This window comes from Schistocerca serialis, chromosome 3 (genome assembly GCF_023864345.2).
Source record: "Schistocerca serialis cubense isolate TAMUIC-IGC-003099 chromosome 3, iqSchSeri2.2, whole genome shotgun sequence".
In the NCBI taxonomy this organism is placed as follows: Eukaryota; Metazoa; Arthropoda; class Insecta; order Orthoptera; family Acrididae; genus Schistocerca; species Schistocerca serialis.
In genome coordinates, this window is record NC_064640.1 from 748,740,360 (window position 1) to 748,764,617 (window position 24,258).

Genomic DNA, 24,258 nt, shown 5'->3' on the forward strand with positions numbered 1-24,258 from the left:
TCCTGTTTCACCTGCCGTCTAACTCTGTGGTGGACCATTTCATGCATACGTTTGAGACCCAAATGAAGATGTCCACGTCTGCCTCATCTCAAGATGATGCACTGTCGAGTTTTCTTGCTACATACTGGGCAACACTGCTTAATGGGTGTAGTCCGTTGGAACTTGTGCATGGGCACCAAAAGCATGGTATTTTGGATCTGTTACACCCAAAGTTGCTTGCCCAGGACTGTTGTGATCTGCCGTGTTTTCCTCACAGTGCTGCTGCTTGCGCCTGATCTTTTGGATGCAAGCAGGGATGGCTGCTGGGTATATGCAGGTCAGGAGCAGCTGATCCGTCACTCCAACCAGTAGCAGGTGTGACATGTTAGACCCTTGACAGCACCGCCTCCAAGTCAGCAGGACAACAGGGTCAACAGGGTCAGATGTGGCATTGTTCTGGTGGAGGTTTTGCTCCTCTGGAGTTCACTTTCCCGGGCTTGCAGCCAACCTGCCATTGGCATGTACAGTCACAATTGTGTCAACATTGGCGATTCTGTGGTGTTGTCACACCTGGGTGGGTAGTGAGAATAAAAGGAGAAAATAATCAAAGACATACCTCGTTGTAAAACAGTAGCATAATACGTCTTTCTTTAGGGCTAGTGTAATTCCACACATACAACAAAAACCCAGCAACCTTTGTTTAAATTGTGCAAAAATACAACGAAAAAGGACAACTGCCCTATTCCACAGACTGAAATAGCAGAAAAACTATTCAAGAAGCTAAAAGATGAACTATCTAAAGCAATTCAGCTTACTCATCCCTCAACAGTTCTTCCCTTAATTTTGATGGTTGATACTCCTGACTGCATTAGAGGTGCTTCATTACACCACCTGCAAAAGTAACATCTGAACTACTTATAATATTGTCCTGGTCTCTAACCGACACACGTCACTATTATATCTACAGTCCTGAATTGTTGACAGTATATTTAGCAGTCAAAGACTTTTATTATCTTGTGGAAGATGGAGAATTCACAATACTCACAGACCACATTAACAGCACCCAGGCAAGAATTTCTCAGTCTGTTCACCACAGACATTTGACACCTTCCTCAATGAGAGATTTTCAGTTTGAAAAACTGATAGCTCAACATGAAGCAAAATATAATTCTAATTTTACAAATTAATATTTTACGCCTAAGTCTTAACATACATAGTTTATGGCACAACTATGTAATCAGTATCTTTGGCTATGGATGTATACTAATGTACACTCCTGGAAATGGAAAAAAGAACACATTGACACCGGTGTGTCAGACCCACCATACTTGCTCCGGACACTGCGAGAGGGCTGTACAAGCAATGATCACACGCACGGCACAGCGGACACACCAGGAACCGCGGTGTTGGCCGTCAAATGGCGCTAGCTGCGCAGCATTTGTGCACCGCCGCCGTCAGTGTCAGCCAGTTTGCCGTTGCATACGGAGCTCCATCGCAGTCTTTAACACTGGTAGCATGCCGCGACAGCGTGGATGTGAATCGTATGTGCAGTTGACGGACTTTGAGCGAGGGCGTATAGTGGGCATGCGGGAGGCCGGGTGGACGTACCGCCGAATTGCTCAACACGTGGGGCGTGAGGTCTCCACAGTACATCGATGTTGTCGCCAGTGGTCGGCGGAAGGTGCACGTGCCCGTCGACCTGGGACCGGACCGCAGCGACGCACGGATGCACGCCAAGACCGTAGGATCCTACGCAGTGCCGTAGGGGACCGCACTGCCACTTCCCAGCAAATTAGGGACACTGTTGCTCCTGGGGTATCGGCGAGGACCATTCGCAACCGTCTCCACGAAGCTGGGCTACGGTCCCGCACACCGTTAGGCCGTCTTCCGCTCACGCCCCAACATCGTGCAGCCCGCCTCCAGTGGTGTCGCGACAGGCGTGAATGGAGGGACGAATGGAGACGTGTCATCTTCAGCGATGAGAGTCGCTTCTGCCTTGGTGCCAATGATGGTCGTATGCGTGTTTGGCGCCGTGCAGGTGAGCGCCACAATCAGGACTGCATACGACCGAGGCACACAGGGCCAACACCCGGCATCATGGTGTGGGGAGCGATCTCCTACACTGGCCCTACACCACTGGTGATCGTCGAGAGGACACTGAATAGTGCACGGTACATCCAAACCGTCATCGAACCCATCGTTCTACCATTCCTAGACCGGCAAGGGAACTTGCTGTTCCAACAGGACAATGCACGTCCGCATGTATCCCGTGCCACCCAACGTGCTCTAGAAGGTGTAAGTCAACTACCCTGGCCAGCAAGATCTCCAGATCTGTCCCCCATTGAGCATGTTTGGGACTGGATGAAGCGTCGTCTCACGCGGTCTGCACGTCCAGCACGAACGCTGGTCCAACTGAGGCGCCAGGTGGAAATGGCATGGCAAGCCGTTCCACAGGACTACATCCAGCATCTCTACGATCGTCTCCATGGGAGAATAGCAGCCTGCATTGCTGCGAAAGGTGGATATACACTGTACTAGTGCCGACATTGTGCATGCTCTGTTGCCTGTGTCTATGTGCCTGTGGTTCTGTCAGTGTGATCATGTGATGTATCTGACCCCAGGAATGTGTCAATAAAGTTTCCCCTTCCTGGGACAATGAATTCACGGTGTTCTTATTTCAATTTCCAGGAGTGTATATACTACACACCCAATTATCACTCCTTTGTATACAGGTTGTTTCTAAAATGAATATAAAATATTAGAGGGATGACAGAGTGGGTCATAATAAGCAACTCTCACACAGCAACCCAAGTCTGCATCCCTTAGTGTTCACCACTAAGCATCACTTAACAGCATCGTGCATCGCCAGGAAGGTAGCCATAAAACCCATAATCTGAATCAACTCAATAGCAGGTCTGCAGGGCTATATTTTCAATTTCTTTGTGTCAGTGGGGTAAAAGAGAGGTTGGGTTGATGTTTCATGACCTATATTTTCAAACAGCTACACAAGCTGCTCGAAATAACGTCCTTCTGCTTGATGGCACACCATGCAATGACTGTCGCACTCTTTCAAACACCCCTGGCGAACTGGGGATTGCATCAAAGGCTGCAATAATTCACACTGTCAACTCTTCATCTGTCTTGATGAAACATTAAGGGGCATCAATTTGGGTAAATGTGTAGGCCATGACACTGGTCTACTGCATCCTATCCAGTTCTCATCCAAATGATTTTCCACTGCATGAGTGAAATGCACTGATGTACCATCATGCTGGTATCACATACACTGTTGCACAGTGAGTGGGACATGTTAAAATAACTCTGGCAGTGTTCCTTAAGAAGATTAAGTGTCTGTTTGCATCCAGACTTTGGGTGGGAAGCGGGGCTGGGCGGCGAATCATGCATGGACCGATCAGATTATCGCCTAGCAAACCAGCCCAAACGTTGATGGCAAAGCACTCTTGTTGACCACGAACAAAGGTGGTGTGTGGATTTTACTATGCCCATACGTGTTGATCATGGCTGTTGAACACACCTTCCCTAGTAAAGGATGCCTCATCCATGAAAAGGACAATGTGTGGGAATTCGGGTCGAAGAGCACACTTCTGCAAAAACCAATGTCAGAAGTCAATGAGACACAGAAAATCTTCTGGGTTAAGGGCTTCAACTTTCTGAAGATGGTAAGGGTGCTAATCATCTTCATTCCACACGCACCAGACAGTGGAATAGCTTATACCCATTTATTTTATTCTCACTAGCCATCCAGGTGTGACAACACCACAGAATTGCCAATGTTGACACAATTATGACTATACTAGCCGATGGCAGGTTGACTGCAAGCCCGGGGAAGTGAACCCCAGATGAGCAAAACCTCCACCAGAACAATGCCACATCTGACCCTGTTGTCCATCTGATTTGGAGGCAGTGCTGTCAAGGTTATAACATGTCACACCTGCTACTTGTTGGAGTGACAGATCAGCTGCTCCTGACTTGCATACACCCAGCAGCCATCCCTGCTTCCATCCAAAAGATCGGGCCCAAGCAGCAGCACTGTGAGGAAAACATGGCAGAACACAACAGTCCGGGGCAAGCAACTCGAGTGCAACAGATCCAAAATACCATGGTTTTGGTGCCCATGCACAAGTTCCAACGGACTACACCCATTAAGCAGTATTGCCCACTATGTAGCCAAAAAACTCAACTGTCCATCATCTTGGGATGAGGCAAACATGGACTTCTTCATATGGGTCTCAAATGTATGCATGAAGTGGTCCACCATAGAGTTAGACAGCAGGTGAAACAGGACGGTAATCAGGTGCTGAATACCTCTGCAAATGCCAAAGTCTCCAAACTCCTGTGACACAAATAGCAGTCCATTATAAGATGTGTTTTTTGCAGTTCTTCTTTAAACTCTGGTGCACACACTGTGTGTTAACAACCACGTCTGTCCCGCCTTCACACCTGCATCACAAAATGAATGCATTGGGTTTTGATGTAGGACTTAAATGCACATGCACCATTACAATAACTTGTAAGTAGACAATTCACCTCAAGTGCACCTGTCTCTTAGGGACCAAGGGATGGCAATGAACATGTGTGGATCTGGCACTTGACAATTCGGAAACCACTGAGTGACCACAGAGCACCGTGAGAGCATTTTCATCCATTGCCCCATAATACAGTGCATGTCTGCCCTTTCCTACCAAGAAAATCACTCATTTCCTGTCTGCTCTGCACAGTACCAAACACAAGAGTGCCCCCATTTGTTGACACACTGACACAGGGCAAATCAGACTCTGCAGCATGCACATGTGCAGCCCTCTGTGCGATATCGTATCAGACAGGCACCTTAGCTGCCAAATGCATGTTGGAATCACAGCAAATGCTACAGGATGCCTTGTGGTGTTGTCCTGTCCAGAATATCTGCTACCATTTTGACTTGGATGGCGAGTTGTGTGCCTCCCTTCCTGGTGGCAGGTGACCCTGCTTAATGACATGTAGTGCTGAATGCTAAGAGATGTTGACATGGGTTACTACAGGAAAGTTGCTTGTTATGACCCATTCTAACAGCCCTCTCGTTTTTTACATTCATTTTAGAAACACACTGAACAGAAATAGAGTTGAGCTGAATTCCATATGAATCTTCACAATATGTTATCCACTCACAAAAATTTTCACAACGAATAATAATAATTAACAAAAACCCACTGAAGATAGCACAAAAAGTGCTGAAACATGTATGGGTAAAATGAAAATAAACAAAGTGTGCCGTGCATAATGTGGAATTTCTTTCCAATTTCTCTTTGCAAGCATGGAAAGTAAGAACTATTAATTCCAAAATATGATTATACTTCACGCAAATACCTTGAATGTTCCTACATGAGAAAATGCATCTAAAGTTGAGATGCTGAAACACACTCTTATTACTCAAACATAAGAATTGTGTTGACGATATGATTATGTCAGAAACTAAGGCTGCCCATTTTTCAAAGTGTGCCCAGAAAGCATGCAAATGTAATGCCAAACTATTTGAACCATAAGTAATATCACTAAAGAACAAGCTTTAATAAGACTTCGTTACAAAGAAGTGATTCAGTCACAAAGAGTCTGTTTCATTTCATTCTGGAATACATTCAATTTGACTACTTTAAGAATTAGGGAAGGCAGATAGAGCTTAATCTCTCCACAGTAAGGAGGTCATGAGAATCATAGCACATGCTCAGACTGGACAAGGGTGGGGAGGTAAATCAGCAGTGTTCATTTCACAGGAACCATGCCGGCATTTGTCTTTATCAATACAGGTAATCAAGGAATACCTAAATCTGACTAACCAAAGAGAAATTCAAAGCCTGCACCTCCTGAATGTGAGTCCAGTGCCTTAACCACTATTCCACTTAAATGAACTGACAGCATTTGATATATCAATGGTATTAACAAATGAGTCAACATAATAAGTCAAATTGCAAAATCCAAAAATGTTAATACAAAAGCGCTAAAAATAGAAAGTTTCTGGTGTAAACTGTAAAATCACTTGGAAAACTGCTAATTTAACAAGAATAAAAAATATGAATGACAAACGAGGTGGAAATCATGGTGCCATATTCAACAAATTCTTCATCATAATATTTGAGCTGTGGGGGAAAATCCACTTAGATATGATGGATCTGCTTAGCAGTAATATATTAGTTCACTCCGGCACGTATTTAAAAGCAGGAGTCAGTCTTGTTTACCTGCTTTGGACTGCCTTAACAGATATGACACGTTATTGGTCTAAGAACTTTTATCATAGTACTTTATTTTGGCTTTTGTGCCATTGTGTAGATACCACAAAAGATAAATACAGTAATAAACAGACCAATTGTAGTTTACTCTTCTTTAAAAAAAAGTTCTTCATCATTAAAACTATGTAATTAAAATAACAGTATATTGTGCAGATTTTATAGGTTCCGTTTTTTGTATGTACTCAATGACTGTTGCAGTGTTTGTAGGTGGCATCACCACAGGTACACATTTCATCCACTTTAAGAAGTTCAGATTAAGAAGTAATATCTCAAAAATATTTGCACTTTCTAAAAATCTTAAATTTTAGTTTACAACAAAACTTATCATTTTACAATAACTTATTACAAATCTCCTTGTTGCGCTTACATGTAGGTTATAGTTCTATCATAAGGAAAGTTTTATTTAATAATATGGTCACGACTAACTCCAGCGCAAATTACACAATGAATAATATTGTCTGTCTTTTTTTTTTTTTTTTTATCTTACAAAGATTCATATGCCTATCATAAAGTAAGTCAAATATTGTCATCTTAATGGCTGTCCATTTGCATGACTAGAATCTTCATTACATTATAATTCTTTTGTACTTGTTTGTAGCAGCACGACTCAAATGGTTTGGTCCTTTGCTTTTCTGATATAATCTCATAAAGAATAAAATACAGTTTTCATTTACCTGAACCTAAATATTTTTTTACCTTTATTTCATTTGATGAAAGTGTCAGATCAACAAGCTTTGTACAGTGTCCTATTTCAGATGCTATCCATTTTATGTTATTGCCACTGGCATCGAAGTGAACAAGGTCTTTCAGATTGCCAATTATCTGAAAATTAAATCAAACTAGTAACATACAAAATTGGCTACTTACTAAAAATATGTTCAAAGTCAAGATTACTTGGAACTTGAAAGTTCTCAGAAATGCAGCACATGGATAAAATGCTCATTGGTAATTTTACTCATGCAAAAGAAAGATTTAAGTTTTAAAAACAACCCTTAATCCAGAAAAAAATAATTATTCCAAATAGGAACCATGTTTCTCAGCTGTATGTTTCTCTGATAGACCATTATGACATGTACTTTTGTATGAATCACAATTACTTTTGTGTAACTAGTCCTGTTCCTCCATAATCTGGAGGAAAAAGATTGTTAACACGATAAATAATACTGGAGAACATCCATAGTTCTATGATTTTCATTTATAATTTTGAGACAGGGCATATGCAGATTGTAAAGTCAGTTGCAGAATATACAAGCAGTCCAAGAGCATTAAAAAACGAGATGCTCTGTAGAGAATTGCTGCTACATCTGGTACTGACAAACACTGCTAAGAAAAGAGAATATGGTCTCTTGTTGTGTATCAACACGAAAAGAGCAAAACATCAGACAGTGGTGCAGACACTGTGTACAAACCAAATTGGTTCAGTTACCCACTCCTACAATTTCTTGATGATGCTCACAAGCCAAAGGAAACTAGAGACACTGTGGACAAAGAGGTACAAAAATTACACTTGCTTCTCTTTACTTGTATTTTATACTGTGCAGAAACATTCATCCATAGTTATTTTGCCACAGTACATGCCCTTGTGGGCTTATAAATTATTTGCAAACTCGTCTCGAATTTATTTGTTTATGTTACTAGCCATCCATGGTATATCCTGGGGGTGTAGTAAAAACTGATGCAGTGTCAGCTAATCCCCACGTGCCTGGGATCAACTCATTTGTCTGAAAATCATATGAGTTGATGCTTCCTTGTGGGATTTATTGCCTTAAGAAATCATGGAGACACAGTTGTACAGGTGACAGTTCATGCCATCTCAGGTTGCCACAACAACATAGATTTTCCAGGAGACATGAAAAACCAAAGCTTTGATACCAAATGCATTCTCTACAACTATTATATCCTGATACAACCAGTAATTAATAACTCTTTCTTTTGAACCTTGAACATGTCTCCCATGGCTTGGTTTCATAAAGTTTCCCTGTAAAGGGAATGCGTAATCCGCCATGAAAACATATGGTACAGCTTTGTCCCTCCAGGTAAGCATTCAGTTTATAGCAAATTCAGTTTCTTTTTGTGATTCAGTTCACTTATGGTCATGTTCCTGAATACAGCATCATCTAAAATGCTTTCTTAGCAGCCAATATGTGTGTACAACAGGTTGTAGCAAGCATCAATCACAAGTATCATAATGATAAATGAATCTTTGTAATTGTAAAATCTGCTGCTACTAGCAACAGGGCACTGTAGGATTATATGCTTCCCATCAATTGCTCCCACACAATGGGAGAAGTAAAGTATCTGTCAGAACACACATGCTACTTCACGTCAGGTGTTTTCAGTAAAATTTACAGTCTTTTCTGAAAAAGTAAATACTGTTTCAGGTTTTAGAAAAATTGCTAGAAGGAGAAAATGAAGGGGGTGTTACCAGCCCTTCTACTTTGTCTCCTCCACTGAGGAAAGTAAGACAAGTGGGTGGGAAGCAAGATAACGGGGCCTATAATGCTGCTTCCCAAAAAACAGGATCATCAGTATACAGACAAATGGGGCAGCTCCAGCCAGCATGTATGCCACAAAAACTGCCACATGTGCAGAGAACAAAGGCCATGGCAAAGCTCAATGCTGTTCTCATAAAAAAAACAACTCAACTATTTTGAGAGTTTGGAGCTGACAGTGGGTGTGGATCCGTTAGCTGCATCAACAAGTCATGTAGATGCCCTCTCATGACACTGTTCTGGAAGTAATTTTCAATGATTTGTGAGAACTCATACCAAATGAATAATTAGATAATATGCATATTTAACAATGTTCTTCATAATCCTTCAGGACTTCCACCAGTGCCCAACAAATTTCAGATACTATTTATTTGAGATATAGCTTGCTTCAAAACGTGAAGTAAATATGCAAGGCTCTAAAATGAGTCTCCTGTTGACAAATAACAAAAAGTAACAATGAGTCTTTGGTTGTCTGTAATTCTTTTCCTGAAATTCGTGTCTTTTTCAAAACAAATGGTGCTACCATATTTGCCAGTCATTCAAAAGTGGTAGATGACATGAAGTGTAGTTATGGAAACCTTCTTCCATATTCAGGTCCCATAGCAAGTTACTCCTGCCAGTTTCTAAGTTTCATCCACCAACAATGATGATGATTTCATTTTATTTGTGTGAACCTTCAAGTATTAATAATGCAGCACCATAGTATGAAGGCTTTCACGACCGGATGACATATCTTCTGGTAAACCTTCCGGGATGTAAGGTCGTGGTCCATGAAACTCTTCAGGTTAGGAGATGAAGAGTTTCATGGACCACGAGCTTACATCCCGGAAGGTTTACCAGAAAATGCAGCACCACACATTTACTGTTTCCTCGTGTGAACATACCAAGAGAAATGTTTGTTGCCTTGCAGGAGAGATGTTTCCAACATAAAGATTCCAACATACAACGTAACCTGCTGAAGATGTTACGCTATGCTTCCAGCAGTAGAAGCAGGTGCCAGCAATGATGGCAACTGCTGGCAGAGGAAGTAGATGACACCAGCAGGAAGGTAACTTAGAGAATGGATAGCATGCTGGTCAACAGAGTGGTTACTACTACCACAGTTATTAAAAGCGACTGGTAGTGCCAGTGCACAAACAGATATGGAAGCAGGTAATATAGTACACCTGATATCAAAGGACAGCACTGTGTATTTAAGTAACATTTGGTGATGTCACGAACTTTGCATAACAAGCTGTATCTGTATAGCTAATGTCTGGTTAACGTTCAGAATATTAGTAGAACAAATCTAAAAATGCATTTTTTCATGTAACACTGCTGTTTTAAAATGTTAAAGACTACCATCAAACAAAAAAATTATGAAGATATATATGATACTTATTGTGGAAATGAAGTCCCATACTTCTTGACAGAGCTGTACCAAGCAAGGTCCTAATGGAGGTGGTTTGCCGTTGCCTTCCTTCGACCATAATGGGGATGAATGATGATGATGATGATGATGATGACACAACACCACCCAATCATATCAGGGCAGGTGCAAATCACTGACCCCACCGGGAACCAAACCCGGGACCCTGTGCTCAGGAAGCGAGAACGCTACCGGGAGACCACGAGCTGCAGACATACTTATTGTAGTTTTGTTTAAAAACCACAATTTCTATGAAAATTGACTTCAACATACTATGCAAAAAATTTCCAATGGAACTTAAATTATTTATATTGAGCCAGAATATGTATACAATCATCTTAGCCTCGATCTGCACTAGCTCCTGTCCCACACCAAGCTCCATGCCCCCACACCGACCCTCCCCTGTCCTCTTTTGCCCCTTCTACTCTCACAGCAGTGTCCATCCTCTTTCTTCTGCTCGACCTCCCCTTCCCACTCCATTCCTCCACATCATTGTGCACCACAGCTCTTCCTGCCTGTGGCAGAATAAGCTCACTGGTGCCACACTCCTATCCCAGGCACTCGCTACCTCTCTCCCCTAGCCATCAGCCAGGGAGAGAGAGAGATAGATAGATAGATAGATAGAGAGAGAGAGAGAGAGTCCAAAAGCTCACCAACATTTTCAGTCTTGCTTCCCCAGTACTCAACACATCAACTGTTTACTCCTTCCATTATTCATATTTCACCAAGTATTCTCCATTAACAAAACTTTAGCATGACACTTGAGTTAAAAGGAATGCTGGAAGTGTTAATTAATGCTCAATTTAATGAAGTATAGCAACAAATAAAGCATAGTCGAATAAGATGTTAATGTCAAAGAACATGAACTGCATGTAAACCCTTCGATTTTTTGTTATACACACTAATGAAAGCGTGATAACTGTAGTCATCCTCAGGAATATATAGGGTTGAGCTCATTGTGGTGGAGTTATCATCACACCAGCATTTCCACAAACACGATGTACGTCAGTCAGGTTTTAGGTAATATGGTTTTGTATTTCACATTTTTTAAATGTTACTAAGAGGTTTTCATGGGCAAACCAAGCTGAGATTTAAAACTTTTTCAGTAATGAACATGGGCTCATGAGTTGTAGCTGCAGTGCACAGTGTATGGGCTTATTATTGGAAGAAGCAAACAGAGACTCAGAATTATTTCACATCATCTCACAATAAAACATGGCATGATTCAGGCAGCTGAGCCAGAGAACATCATTGCAGTGATCACAAAGTTCCACACAGTAAAGTGAAACACTTAATTAACACAGCTCAAGCCACAACTTTGTATTAAAAAGATTGTGTCTGAGTACGGGTCAGGCCATGACTTTCTCGACGTGCGAGTCATCTGTCACTCAAAAACTGGGTTCACTGCATATGAGAAGAATGTATGGATGTCTTGCCATCTGTCCCTTGACTGTGCTGCCTTCTGTTATCAATTTCTGGAATTATTTCGAAAGAAACATTAACATACATAATTGTATTGGCAGTAATTTGAGTGTGTACTTGTTAGGTTTTACAGTTTTCTGTAATTCTGCTACAAATATGTCCTGTTTAATGAGCGAGCAAGGAATTTCAGAAGCTCTAGAAGAAGAAATTGCTCAATAACTTGCCTCACATTATTTGTTTGGATGGGTAATTATACTTTGTCATCATTATTTTAAAATTTTTAACCTATCAATGAACTAAAGTAAACAGAAAAAACAAATTTTAAAGCTTGGTCTTTTTTCAGTATGTATTCCTCTCGAAGAATTACATACGTGCCAGTAACACTTTAAATAAGGGCATAAATGGTTGGTTTTATACGCTCGGTATTCTTCTAAGCGGCCTATCTCCAAAGTGTTAATAAACTAATTAAAGCTTCAATAGATATATTAGATATTAGTTACTTCTCTGAAGTAAGGAAGATTAGGGTTTAACATCTCATGGACATCGAAGTCATTAGGGACTGACTTCTCTACATCCTGGGTAGGATAAATCATTGAATCAGCTGTTTTGTTAGTTAAGTGTGGGTTATAAATAGGAATCTGCAATTTTATACAGAAAATTGTGCTCTAATAGTAATAAGAAGGAAGGAAGATCTGGATTAGCATCCTGTCAACAATAAGATCATTAGAGACAAAGCACAAGCTTGGTTTGGGGAAGAAAATAGTCATGCTCTTTTCAAAGAAACCATCCTGGTATTTGTTGTAAGTTATTCAGGGAAATCATGGAAAATCTAAATCTGGATAACTGGATGCAGATTTTAACTGTGAACTTCCCAATGGACTCTGTCCAGTGTACTAACCAGTGCACCATCTTGCTCAGTGTTATTGAATAGCCCACTACATTTATTAACAAATAATGTACTACTGACAACACATTTGTATAATTATCACTCTGGTTCCGAACAGCCTGCAAGATTAGTTTGTTTTCTTTGGAGGTGGGTCAAATAGAAATTTACAACACATGTTACAGTAGAAAAATGCCTACTAGGTGATTTTCACATAGGCAGAGTTGAGTGTAACTGTCCTACACGGTATAACTGTCAATTATGGACGGATGCTATCTGAATGTAAACTGGCACCAGTTAATAAAATTGTTTATCTCTAAAACTCATGAAAGCTAACGATCAATTCACTGTCCTTCTATAGGCCTCTTATGTGCAGTTTCTTAAGACAGCTGGTTTAACTGGAATCCTATTGTGACTTCAAGGGAAGTATCATCTTTCCTAGTCTGGCTAGGACTGAGGAAGTGGTCAAGGTCAAGAGCTACAATTACACAGCACAAGAAAGTGTATCCTAAGCCCCTAAGGGAAAACGAGCACTTGTAGGTCACTTGTTTGATGGAGTTGTTCACCAATTTTCTCTCTCTCTCTTTCTCTGCAGCTTTCTTGTGCCACTTATATGGGACATTGTTACTCTCTTCAGATATTATACAAGTAGTAGTTCTGGGTACACCATAGGCCAATGCAGTGCAGGAAGACACAAAAAAACTCTGCCCTGACTGGGCCTCATGTGACAGAAAGACTGTGATGCAGATCACAAACATTGTAAGCTTATGGACACTTTACCTGGGTACTCATTCATCACATATTTAAATTTGTCACAGTGATGTTTCTATCACCTTTACAATACAGGCAATGAGACCAAAATTTTCCATCCTCTATACAACATGATGCGTCACTTTCGTGACCACCCATGGCCAATAAAGCAAGCACACAGCTTATCACAGAATGGGAAGCACTGATGATCCCCTAGATCAGAAACCTGTGGATTTCAGATTCATAACCAACAAGGTGCATCTCTGTGGCTCTCTGGCAAAGTGACATGCAACGAATCCAAGGTCAGGATTCAATAGCAAGTCACCCTTAGGATTTTCAAATGTCACTTGTCACTTCTTTCATCTACGGCAATGTTTGTTAATGTAAAAATTTATGAGTTGTACCACATTAAACTGTAGGTCCTCCTATAACTGACTTAGCATGTAAGTAGAAAATTCCCTATGGAGGCTGTTTATATTATATAATAATCAATTTGCATCTTTAAATTACCCTCTCACCACATGATAAAATAATTATCATCTTGGCAAAATGTACCATATAGAAGAAATGTACTATTAAATGCATGAATGGTCTGAGAATAATTAAATACAAACTGATGCCGACTCTACTGTCTGCTCAATACAAAACAAAATATGTACATAAAATAACAACAATGTTCTCTGCTGCAGCTCAGAGAATAGCTTAAAAGTTAATATAACAATAACATTATCACAGGTGTCTAAAAATGTAAATATATTTTTAGTATGTATATTTTTCAAAACATACCTTTGGGATTGATCGTATTCTATTGTTGTCCACCCACAGCTCAGTAATATTAGGTAGATTTCCAATTACCTCTGGCTACAAAATTAAAAAGTGATGAAGTATTAGATAGAGTTCTGAGAGGAGACGTCACAGCAGCATGTTTATACATCATCTTAATATAAAAGTAGAAACATACATGTTTATTAAAATGGAAATAAAAAAAAAACTTAAAAACATACACAAAGGTAAAACACGAGTTACATTAACTTTACTTTGCTTGGTATGTATCCTACAGGCATAAAGCTGCTATTCACAAAGGACAACTATTTGGGCAGAAGTCACAGCAGTATAACCTAGTTAAATGTTAATTTAGAGTCTCTGAAAGCGAATTTTCAAGTCAAGACTACGAAATAAAAATACGCATAAAGACAGCAGAGGTAACAGAGAATAGGATATGACAGGCATTGACAGACACAGCTTTGTGTTGCAACTATTAAAACTAAAATTTTAGTTTTATTTCCAATGCGTTAAAAACAATGAACTGAACATCATTTAGCTTCAGCAGGCAACAAAAAATGGGTAGAAGTAAGTGACATGCAAAGGGAAATAAAGATTAATTATCTTCTTAATTTTGCTAACATTTAGTATTAAAATAATTAGACACAGAATATTCACTCAGCTAGACAAAGATTGCTGCGGAACACCATTCACCTAACCATGAATTGCAAAAAATAAGGAAAATCTAAAGCAGAAACATTAAGCTAGAGCTTCAACTGAGTTGCTCTTCATTATCAGTCCTATGTTTCACAACTGTATAGTATTGTTTAGTGAAATGAAAATTTAATGACTAAAATATTAACCAAAAGACAGAATGGATGGTTGTACTTACCTTAAGGACGTGAAATTTTAAGCGCTGCCAACAGAAACATATAAAAGTAGAAAAAACTATGCTAGCTTTCGGAACTTGTTATATCTCATGTAGCGAGACGATAGCATCTGCAAAATGCTCAGGACAAGTGGGGAGAAACATGGCACATAGCTTCTGCAAAAAACACTGAGTGTCCCACTGACCATGAGCAGAGGGTCCAAAAAAACATTCAGGGTCAAACATGGAACTGCAAGCATGCAACAGCTTCGAAACTGAACAATGCATAAGCAAATGAATGTAGACAGAGGTAAACAGGAATCCGGGCTAGAGCTAGCATATGACTGGACTCGTGAGCCTACGAGGTCATACAAGGATAGCTATGCCTCCAAAGGCTGTACTCAATGTATGCGACATGCACACTGCTTATGGCATAGTCACAGATTACTTTGACCCTTCCCCACGAAACATTTCTCGTCTGAGATACAGGAATCCGGTGGGTATACCAAGAACTGCTAGTTCTAACTTCCAGAAAGAAAGTAGGATAAGTCGCAAAAGGTTAAAAAGGAGGGCATGTGACACGAACCCCAAACTGCTGTTCAATACTTTCATTTTAGGGTCTGAGTGTACTGCCTCTACTTTCTAACCTACCCTTTTTTCCTCCATGAGAAAAGAAGTTATGATTCCAGATGGAAGGATAGATAATCTATTTTAATGCATGTGTCTATTGGCAGTACTTAAAATTATACCTCCTGAAAACAAGTATTGACCATGCAGAAATTTTGGACCGAGTACAAAAATAGACTTGAATCTTTAGCGCTGATCTCCACCACCAGTTGAACATGGCATGAAGAATGTGCATGGTCAACTTGGGTTGGACTTACGCCATAGCCATCAAACGACAACACAGTACCCGGCCCATGCAGTTACACCCAAAGTACCCAAAACACCCCACAGAAGAACAGACATTTGAAGCAGGGAGGAGAACACACCTGTGTTTCTGCGGTGGATGCCCTGGACACACTACTGCAGAGAAAGAAGATGTGTATTTGATGACTATTAACCTGCAAGACAATAACCGTTCTATTCACATCAGTCATGTGCAAAAGAATATAGTCAACATGTGGGATGAAGTGCATCACTGTACCCTGGATGAGATCACTCCCCAACATGCTGTAGCCATTCCCCATTGTGCTACTTAGTTACCAGCCACTCACCTAGCCACCACATTCAGGAAAACTAAGCGAGACCACCACAGATGAAAAACCTCCATGGACGAGTCACAAAGATGACAGGAGATCTCACTGACATTATCACTCATGACCAGCCTGTCCAGACACTAGTCGACTCAGGGGGCTCCCTCTCCCATAATCTCGAATACTTATTGTCATCAGCTAAAGAAAACTATGTTCCATGATATGAAAGTGATCATAAGTAAGCTTCTGCAACTCTCTGTTTTGCATTTTTGTGTGAGTGGGAGTTTTCATGCTTTTCCATTTTTTCGGACAAATGTACAAAATCCCTAAAAGATGAATTAGTTCACGAATTTATTTCCAGGCTGAAAATCAGATATTCTTAGGTTGCATACACACAACAACTTGTGCTAACTAGACACTTTGTTGTTAAATGTTCGCTTGTAGTCATGCTTATTTGATTTCATTACTCTCTCAATCAAAGGATCTGTTCATGGAGGCCCTAGTTCCTTTGTGACTAACTTTTCCCGATAACTTACATTCCTGTTTCTAGAGTGAAATTTTCACTCTGCAGTGGAGTTTGTGCTGATATGAAACTTCCTGGCAGATTAAAGCTGTGTGCTGGACTGAGACTCAAACTTAGGACCTTTGCCTTTTGCTGCAAGTGCTCTACCAACTGAGCTATCCAAGCATGACTCACGACGTGTTCTCACAACTTTCCTTTTCTGTCAGCATTTAAAATAGATTCAACATAGTTCATGTTTACACTGTGAATAAAATCTGATTCCTGCACAGCATACAACCAACTCCAAACACGAACTGCCGTTTGTGGAAATGATTAAACCCAGGTAGTAATGTCTGCCAATATGGTCACTTGACTAGAATACAAATGAGGTGCTGAAATCCATAAGGGCCTAAAGCACACTGCTGTTGATCCCACATTTAAGTGAGTATTAGAGAAACCATCTAAATCCAAAAAAGTGTCTCTCTGCCACCCAAGAAGTAAAAATCTTGGGGCATTTAGTGAATGACAATGGAGACAAGTGATCTGCAGAAAATAAGAGCAGTCACAGATTTTGTGGCTCCTTGGCACATTCTCGATATGAGGAGTTTCTCACAATGAGCTTGAACTACTGGCAATTCATAAAGGACTTCTGTACCGAGGCACATCCATAGCAAGTACAACTGCAGGGGGACGTTAAACTTCCATGGAACAAGACACAAGGAAGATCTTTCTTTGTCCTTAATAAGGCACTAAAATCTTCTCCAGTCCTTGAATTGAATGAAGAGAATCCTGAGACAGACATTAACAGTGACTCTAGTGAGTATGGGATAGGTGCAGTTCTAGTCCAAATTTATGAAGGCGCTAAGTAGCTGATAGCATATACTTCCAGAGTACTCTCTCAGTACTAGATGAACTGCTCCAAAACAGAGAAAGGGTGTCTTGTAGTTACTTGAGGCACAAACAAGTTCTGGCTGTATTTATTTGGCAAACCATTCACCCTTGTGACAGACCACCATTCGCTATGCTGGCTGACTAGCCTGAAGGACCCATCACGTCAATTGGCGAGACAAGTGATCAGGCTTTAGGATTACAGTGTCACAGTGGTATACAAATGTGGATCTAAACAGAATGATACCAATTGCCTTTCAAGGAATCCTCTGGTGGAACACAGCAGTGTGGATGAAATCACAGTCATTGCTGCACTAAATGTCACTGCTTCTGAACAGAGAGAAGACCCACCACTGACGAAAACGATAGAAGCCTTGAAGAAGGAGAAACAAGCCAAATGAGGATTCTAAATACTAAATGGAACACTGTATAAGAGGTGCTATAATCTGATCATTCCTGTTGTTTCTCTCTGACACTCCAACATCTGGTCACTTGGGAGTCATTAATACTTTAGACAGAATCAAACACAGGTATCACCAGCCAGGTCTCTACTGACCAGTTAAAACACTATGTGAGCCACTGTAAGGAATGCCACAGGCAGAAGGACGTGCCGCAATTTACCTCTGGTACATCTAAAAGCAATTCCGCCTGCAGCAGTGCCATTCTACCAAATTGCAATCAACCTGTTGGGAGGTTCCCAAAGTCAACAAATAAGAGTCATTGCATAATAGTCTGCACTGAATATGCTGTTAGCAAAGCTGTACCAACTGCCAAAGCTCTATAAATTACCAAGTCCCTTGTACGAGGCATCATTTTGGCGCATGGAGTACCCTGTGTGATGATCTCTGATCGTGGAAAAGTTCTCCAGTCTAGACTAGTCTCAGTTTTACTTTGACACTGCGGCATCACCCACAGGATGGCAACTGTCTACCATCCACAGACAACTGACCTCACAGAACGCTTTAATAAGACATTGGCAGATACGCTCTCAATGTACATTGATGTCGAACAGAGAGATTGAGACACAGTATCGCCTGTTTTGACATTCACAAAGAACACAGCAAAGCAAGGCACTACAGGCTTCAAACCATCCTTTCTGCTCAATGGCCACAAGGTCAAAATGGCAACAGACACACTGTCCCCATTTCAATCAGATGATACTCAGGATCACTTCATCAGCAGGAGCAAAGAATCAAGACAGGTGGCTTTTATATGGACCCTTAACTTCCAGGAAAAATACCAAGAGTTCTATAACGCCAAACACCGGTCAGTAAGATACAGCCCAGTACACTTGGCGTGGATTTTTATGTCTATACTGAAAGTGTGACTTTTGGAAAAGTTACTAAACCGGTACTTTGGGTTGTATCTTAGCCTTCATAGCTTGCAAGATGTTACAAACAAAGTTGAAGATTATGACCCTTTCAGCCCTCGTCAAGAAGATATAAGCATGCAGATATCATTTATGTCCTCTGTATGAAGTACTACTGCATTCATGATGAGCAGATTGACAATGAGGGCTTATCGTCCAAGGAAACTGAAGACCAGCTCTACAACTGCAAAACTTCAACAGGAGGGACTACCTAGAAAGCTCATCACAATGAAGAGGATGTACCAACACTAACAGAACCTAAGGATTCACCAGTGTTGCCATACAGAGGACTATTGGTAAGATCTAGATCCAGGGTGTTGTGATCAGCTCCAATGAGACCTTCTGAAACAATAGGCTGCTGTTTCTCCAGGAGTGGCAGCAATGCTGTGATCTGTGTTGTATGAAGTGTGGCATAGCAACTAGCATCACACACTGGCATGTTGTTGGTCACCAATTCGAACTCTACCACCAGCAATTATTTGTTATTTAATATTTATAACTTCTGGAAGGTTCTAAAAATTTCTTACATTTGTATATTCTAAAATATTCGATGTTTGTAAAATAGCAGCAATCTCTTTTGAGTAGTTCAGTTCCATTTTTCCTGTACATTTCTGTTCACAATAGAAGTGCTTTCTGTGCTAAATATTGATTTTCATTGATGACACTGTTTTTCAGATTTGGACTTGATTCTGGTTATGATGTAACAATATTATGTTTTCAGGAATAAATAAAAATAAGTAAATGAAGTACAAAACAAATAAAATAACAATAAAAAGGAGTACTAATGGGCTTAATGTTGCCTGGAAGACTAATGTGACCCAACTTGGGCACTGTATAACACCATGCTTGGAGCTCTTCAGTAGTGTATAAGTTGCAATGCTACTCTGATGTGAGTAATTTGTAATTTCAACACAAGAAATGCAAATACAAATCATTTTTGATTTACTGGGGATAGAAAGCAATTTTCCCTGTGTGCACAAAACTGTAACTACAGGTGGAAAAATATTAATTCTCACTCTGAAGTAAAAAGAAGGTACAGAAACTGACCCACTTACATGAGATACATCAAGGCCAGCATGAAATAATAAATAAATTTGTGTTAGCACTATACATAAAAAATAGTGATAGTTAAAAGAAAGCTAACTAACATGTACAATGAACTGCACAGTGACATGCTTACATAATAATGTTCATAGACAACTCTATTTATTTACTATCTTTGTAATATTTGTTTTTAAAATTGTCTGGTATTGCTAAATAAATCAACATCAGCACTTGAGTGTTATACTATTCTCAGAATAAGTTTCTCACTGCATGGTATATCCTATTACTAATAAAGCGGGGCTTTCTCCACTCCAAATCAGATGGTTGATTAAACAAATGAAACAGATGTGCAGGAATGAACAGACTGTTTCAGGACTAAGAAAGGCTCAACTACTCCACAAATAACATCTACACCAAGCAGGGGACAAAGCTCCTGGGAGTTAAAAGATGTTTCTTCCATGACATCTATGAGAAAGATGGCATAGAAAAAGGTAACTTGGCTCCAGTAGTTACCGCCTGATTTATTTGCAGTTCAGGCCTTGAAAGATGAAGAAGTTTAGAGTAAGGATGAAGATGGCTTGTGATACAATGAACATGGTTTTTGATAATGGATGACATATGTCAAGAGAAATGTTTCAACTGTATAAATTTTTAAAATATTTATTGTAACTGTCTCAAATACAATTAGAACATTATCTTTAGACAACTAACACTGTCAACATATTTGGAAAGATGTATAATGAACACAGTGCTGCCTTGTAAATTATTTACTCATAACCAGTTACGGTCACATATGATAAATATCTTTTACAAAGGCAACATTACATGGCGTCATGCTTTTAAACATGAAACAAATAACACTCACGACTTGGAAAACACAAGTACCCACCGTTATAAAACAGGCTCAAAAAACTACAAGTAGCATTATTGTTGAATAGGTAATACATGCAATCTAATAAGGGTGAAGGAGTAATTACAATAAGAATTTTGTCTGCTATCATCAGAAATTCCCTAACAACTACTAAGGGTAGGTCACACAGAGGTAGTTCTGTCACACGGTACTTTGTTCAATTGAGAGTGATGTGGTGCTCCTGTAGATTGTCATCAACAGTCTAGCAAAGTTTGTAAGGTAATGGTGCAACCTTTGCTTGCTGGGAGAATTTCTAAGTTTCATCATATAATGCTCATTCCTCCTCTCTATCATAGTCACCTTGCATCTTAAAAGATAACTTTTTAATGACCTCAGTTAAAAAAAATAAAAAAAAGCAAGCATCTGTCTTTTGGAAATTAGCATTTTTCTCAAATTCAGCATATTCATTTGAGGATATTCACATACACAGTAATTTCTTCATGTTTAAGAACAATATGTAAGATTGAGAGTTAAATTCTATAAAGCAGATGTGGATACACTTTTGATATACATGTCATACAGTTCTACAATAATAATCTAAGACTTTTTCCTCTGTACGCTGTGGACATTCAACTGGAACAGTATCCTTCAATTTGTCTATTTGTGAAGTGCAATATGAGGACAGTTTGGTAAGTCTGATATATTTTAATGATAGAATGGAGCATTTTTGTTGTGCCTTCATGGTTAGTAAGCTTTATGACAAGGATTGTATAAGGAATTTCAACAATGTATGATGTACAGTTCATGTACAGTTGACAGCCAACTGAACTGGCCAGTGTGTCAATGCAACTGAAAATGGAGAAAACTTAATTTCACACTGTTGTTAAAGATTTTCATTTGAAGGGTTGGACTGCAGCACATAAAAACAGAAATGGATAAGTTCACGCTGATTCTGCACTATCACTGAAGACCATTTACTTCTGGTTTAATGGTCGGAGAACCACTGATAATGAAGCACGCTCCAATCATCCAATTGAGGCCATCACAAAGAACACCATTGACAAGATCCATGATATGGTAATGTAAGACTGCTGAATAAAAATTTGTAAGATTGTTGAGACTGCAGGCATCTCAACTGAGAGAGTGCATAATATCCAGCATGGAGAATTGACTACAAAGGTGCTGTATGTGAGGTGGGTGCCATGATTGCTCACAGTTAACCAAATGCATACCCGGCACAACATTTCAACACAATGTCTGGCAATGTTTAAGTGCAATCCGCAAGACTTCTTGTGCCAATATGAGACTGTTAATAAAACCTGGAATCATTACACACCAGAGTCAAAACGGCAGTCAAAATAAATGAACAAAGGCTGGTGAAAGTGCACCAAAGGAAGCAAAGACCATTTTGTCAGCTGGTACAGTGATGACCAATGTTTATTGGGAATTCCAAGGAATAACCCTCATAGATTACCTGGAAAAAGGCAGAACTATAACTGGACCCTGTTATGCTTCATCGTTGGATCATCTGAATCTTGCTTTGGCTGAAAAAAGACCAAGGTTGGCACACAAAATAAGTGCTTTTTCACCAGGATAATGCACCATCCCACACATCAGTGATAACAATGGTGAAAGTGCATGAACTGGACTCTGAATTGGTTCCTCATCCATCCTATTTACCAGATTTAGTCCCAAGAGACTTCTTTCTGTTCTCTAATTCTGGCTCGCTTAAAAGAAATTTTTGAGGACACAAGACGGTTGAAGAAGAAGAGAAATTAATTAAAAGTTAATGATGTTCGAAGTCAGATATAACAAACTGAACTAAACAAAAGCATTCAGAAATATTTATGAGAAAATGTTATACTTTCTAACAGGACTATAAGGTAGACAATAGAGAACAACCAAAGTATGAAGAAAATGTAACACACACTTATGCAGGATACACATCAAATCACATGAGTCAGTACATCAGACAGCTCTGTTACGATGAACTGAGAGACCACACTAATGGTGTTTGAATATTTCTTTAAAAATTTGTTTAACACAACTAAGGAAATTAACACTGACATAATAGAGTATGAAACTGAGCGCATTCTGAAAGTACTACCAGAAGAAGTAGGAAGAATTAGGTATATAGAATCAGGAAATAATGAAATAATATTAGAAATGATAAAAGGGAGGGGTGAAGTGGTGAAAGCAAAACTTCCACAGTTATTCTCAGAATGTCTGCATAAAAAGAACAAAGCCAGATAGTCACAACCACACTAATTTACAAGATGTGAAGAACTATACATTTTCATTAGCAGTACATAAGGTTTTTTGAAAAATACTTACTAAACATCTATAAACAACATTAAACTTTAAGCAGGCAAAAGAATAAGTTGGATTTAGAAGTAGATGTAGCACAATGGACCACTCCACTGATAAGCTGTAAAGTTATAGAGAGAAGCAATAAATATCAGCTACCACTTTGTGTGGGTTTACTGACTCTGAGAAAGCATTTGACTCGGTCACAATAAAAATCATGCTGTTGGCACCACAGGGTAGAATATACCTAAATCAGGTGGTTGAAGATTATGTACAACTAGGCCACAGTTTGTGTTCAACTACATCACAAGGGCAAAGGGGACTCCAACAAAACTGTTTTCTGTTGTCTTGGAAGTGGTCTTCAAACCATTAAAATGGGATGAAGAATGCATACTCATTAATTATAGTGAGATGAAAATAATGCACAATCAGTATGCCAGTAAGAGGAATGGTAAAGATTAATGATGAAGTTATAAACAGCTGATGGATTTGTAAACTCAGGAAACTGGAAACGACAAGTGGACAGACACTTAAAAGAAATGAAGACAAGCACACAAGTGCCTTGCAGTTCATTTGGTAAACTGCATGCTGTATTCATAAGTAATTTCCCAATGTACCTTTAACAAGAAGTCTACAACCAGTACATACTGTCAATAAAAGCTTATGGAACTGATACTTGATAAGGACAGTCAGGAGTAGAGGATGTGACAGTGGCTATTACAAAACTGAAATGGAGATGGGACTGGTATATAGCAAGACGAAATGATGGGTGATGTAATAAAGAGATTCTGTGTTGGATTCCTTGTGATAGGACCTAGAGGATGACTGGATGAAAGATGGATTTGACATAAAGAAACAAACAAGAAAAACTTGGATGCAAGCCAGGGAAGATCGTAATGTATGGAAGAGGCCTATATCCAGCAATGGATGATAAATGTCTGATAATGGTTGATGCCTCCCCATGAACCATGAACCTTGCCGTTGGTGGGGAGGCTTGCGTGCCTCAACGATACAGATAGCCGTCCGTAGGTGCAGCCACAACGGAGGGGTATCTGTTGAGAGGCCAGACAAACGTGTGGTTCCTGAAGAGGGGCAGCAGCCTTTTCAGTAGTTGCAGGGGCAACAGTCTGGATGATTGACTGATCTGGCCTTGTAACACAAACCAAAATGGCCTTGCTGTGCTGGTACTGCAAACGGCTGAAAGCAAGGGGAAACTACAGCCATAATTTTTCCCGGGGGCATGCAGCTTTACTGTAT

The 24,258-nt window shown here is 39.8% G+C and overlaps 1 protein-coding gene across 3 annotated transcripts in view; it reads right to left on the reverse strand.

Annotated features, from left to right (window-relative positions):
* LOC126470599 (protein lap1) overlaps positions 1 to 24,258 on the reverse strand; it is a 153,499-nt gene that overhangs the window by 62,551 nt on the left and 66,690 nt on the right. For all 3 annotated transcript variants that reach the window (XM_050098551.1, XM_050098552.1, XM_050098550.1), the window contains 2 exons: positions 14,002 to 14,076; positions 6,957 to 7,082 (listed from right to left, as the gene is read on the reverse strand). In XM_050098551.1, coding sequence (XP_049954508.1) covers positions 6,957 to 7,082; positions 14,002 to 14,076 — 201 coding nt within the window. The remainder of the gene's footprint in view (positions 1 to 6,956; positions 7,083 to 14,001; positions 14,077 to 24,258) is intronic.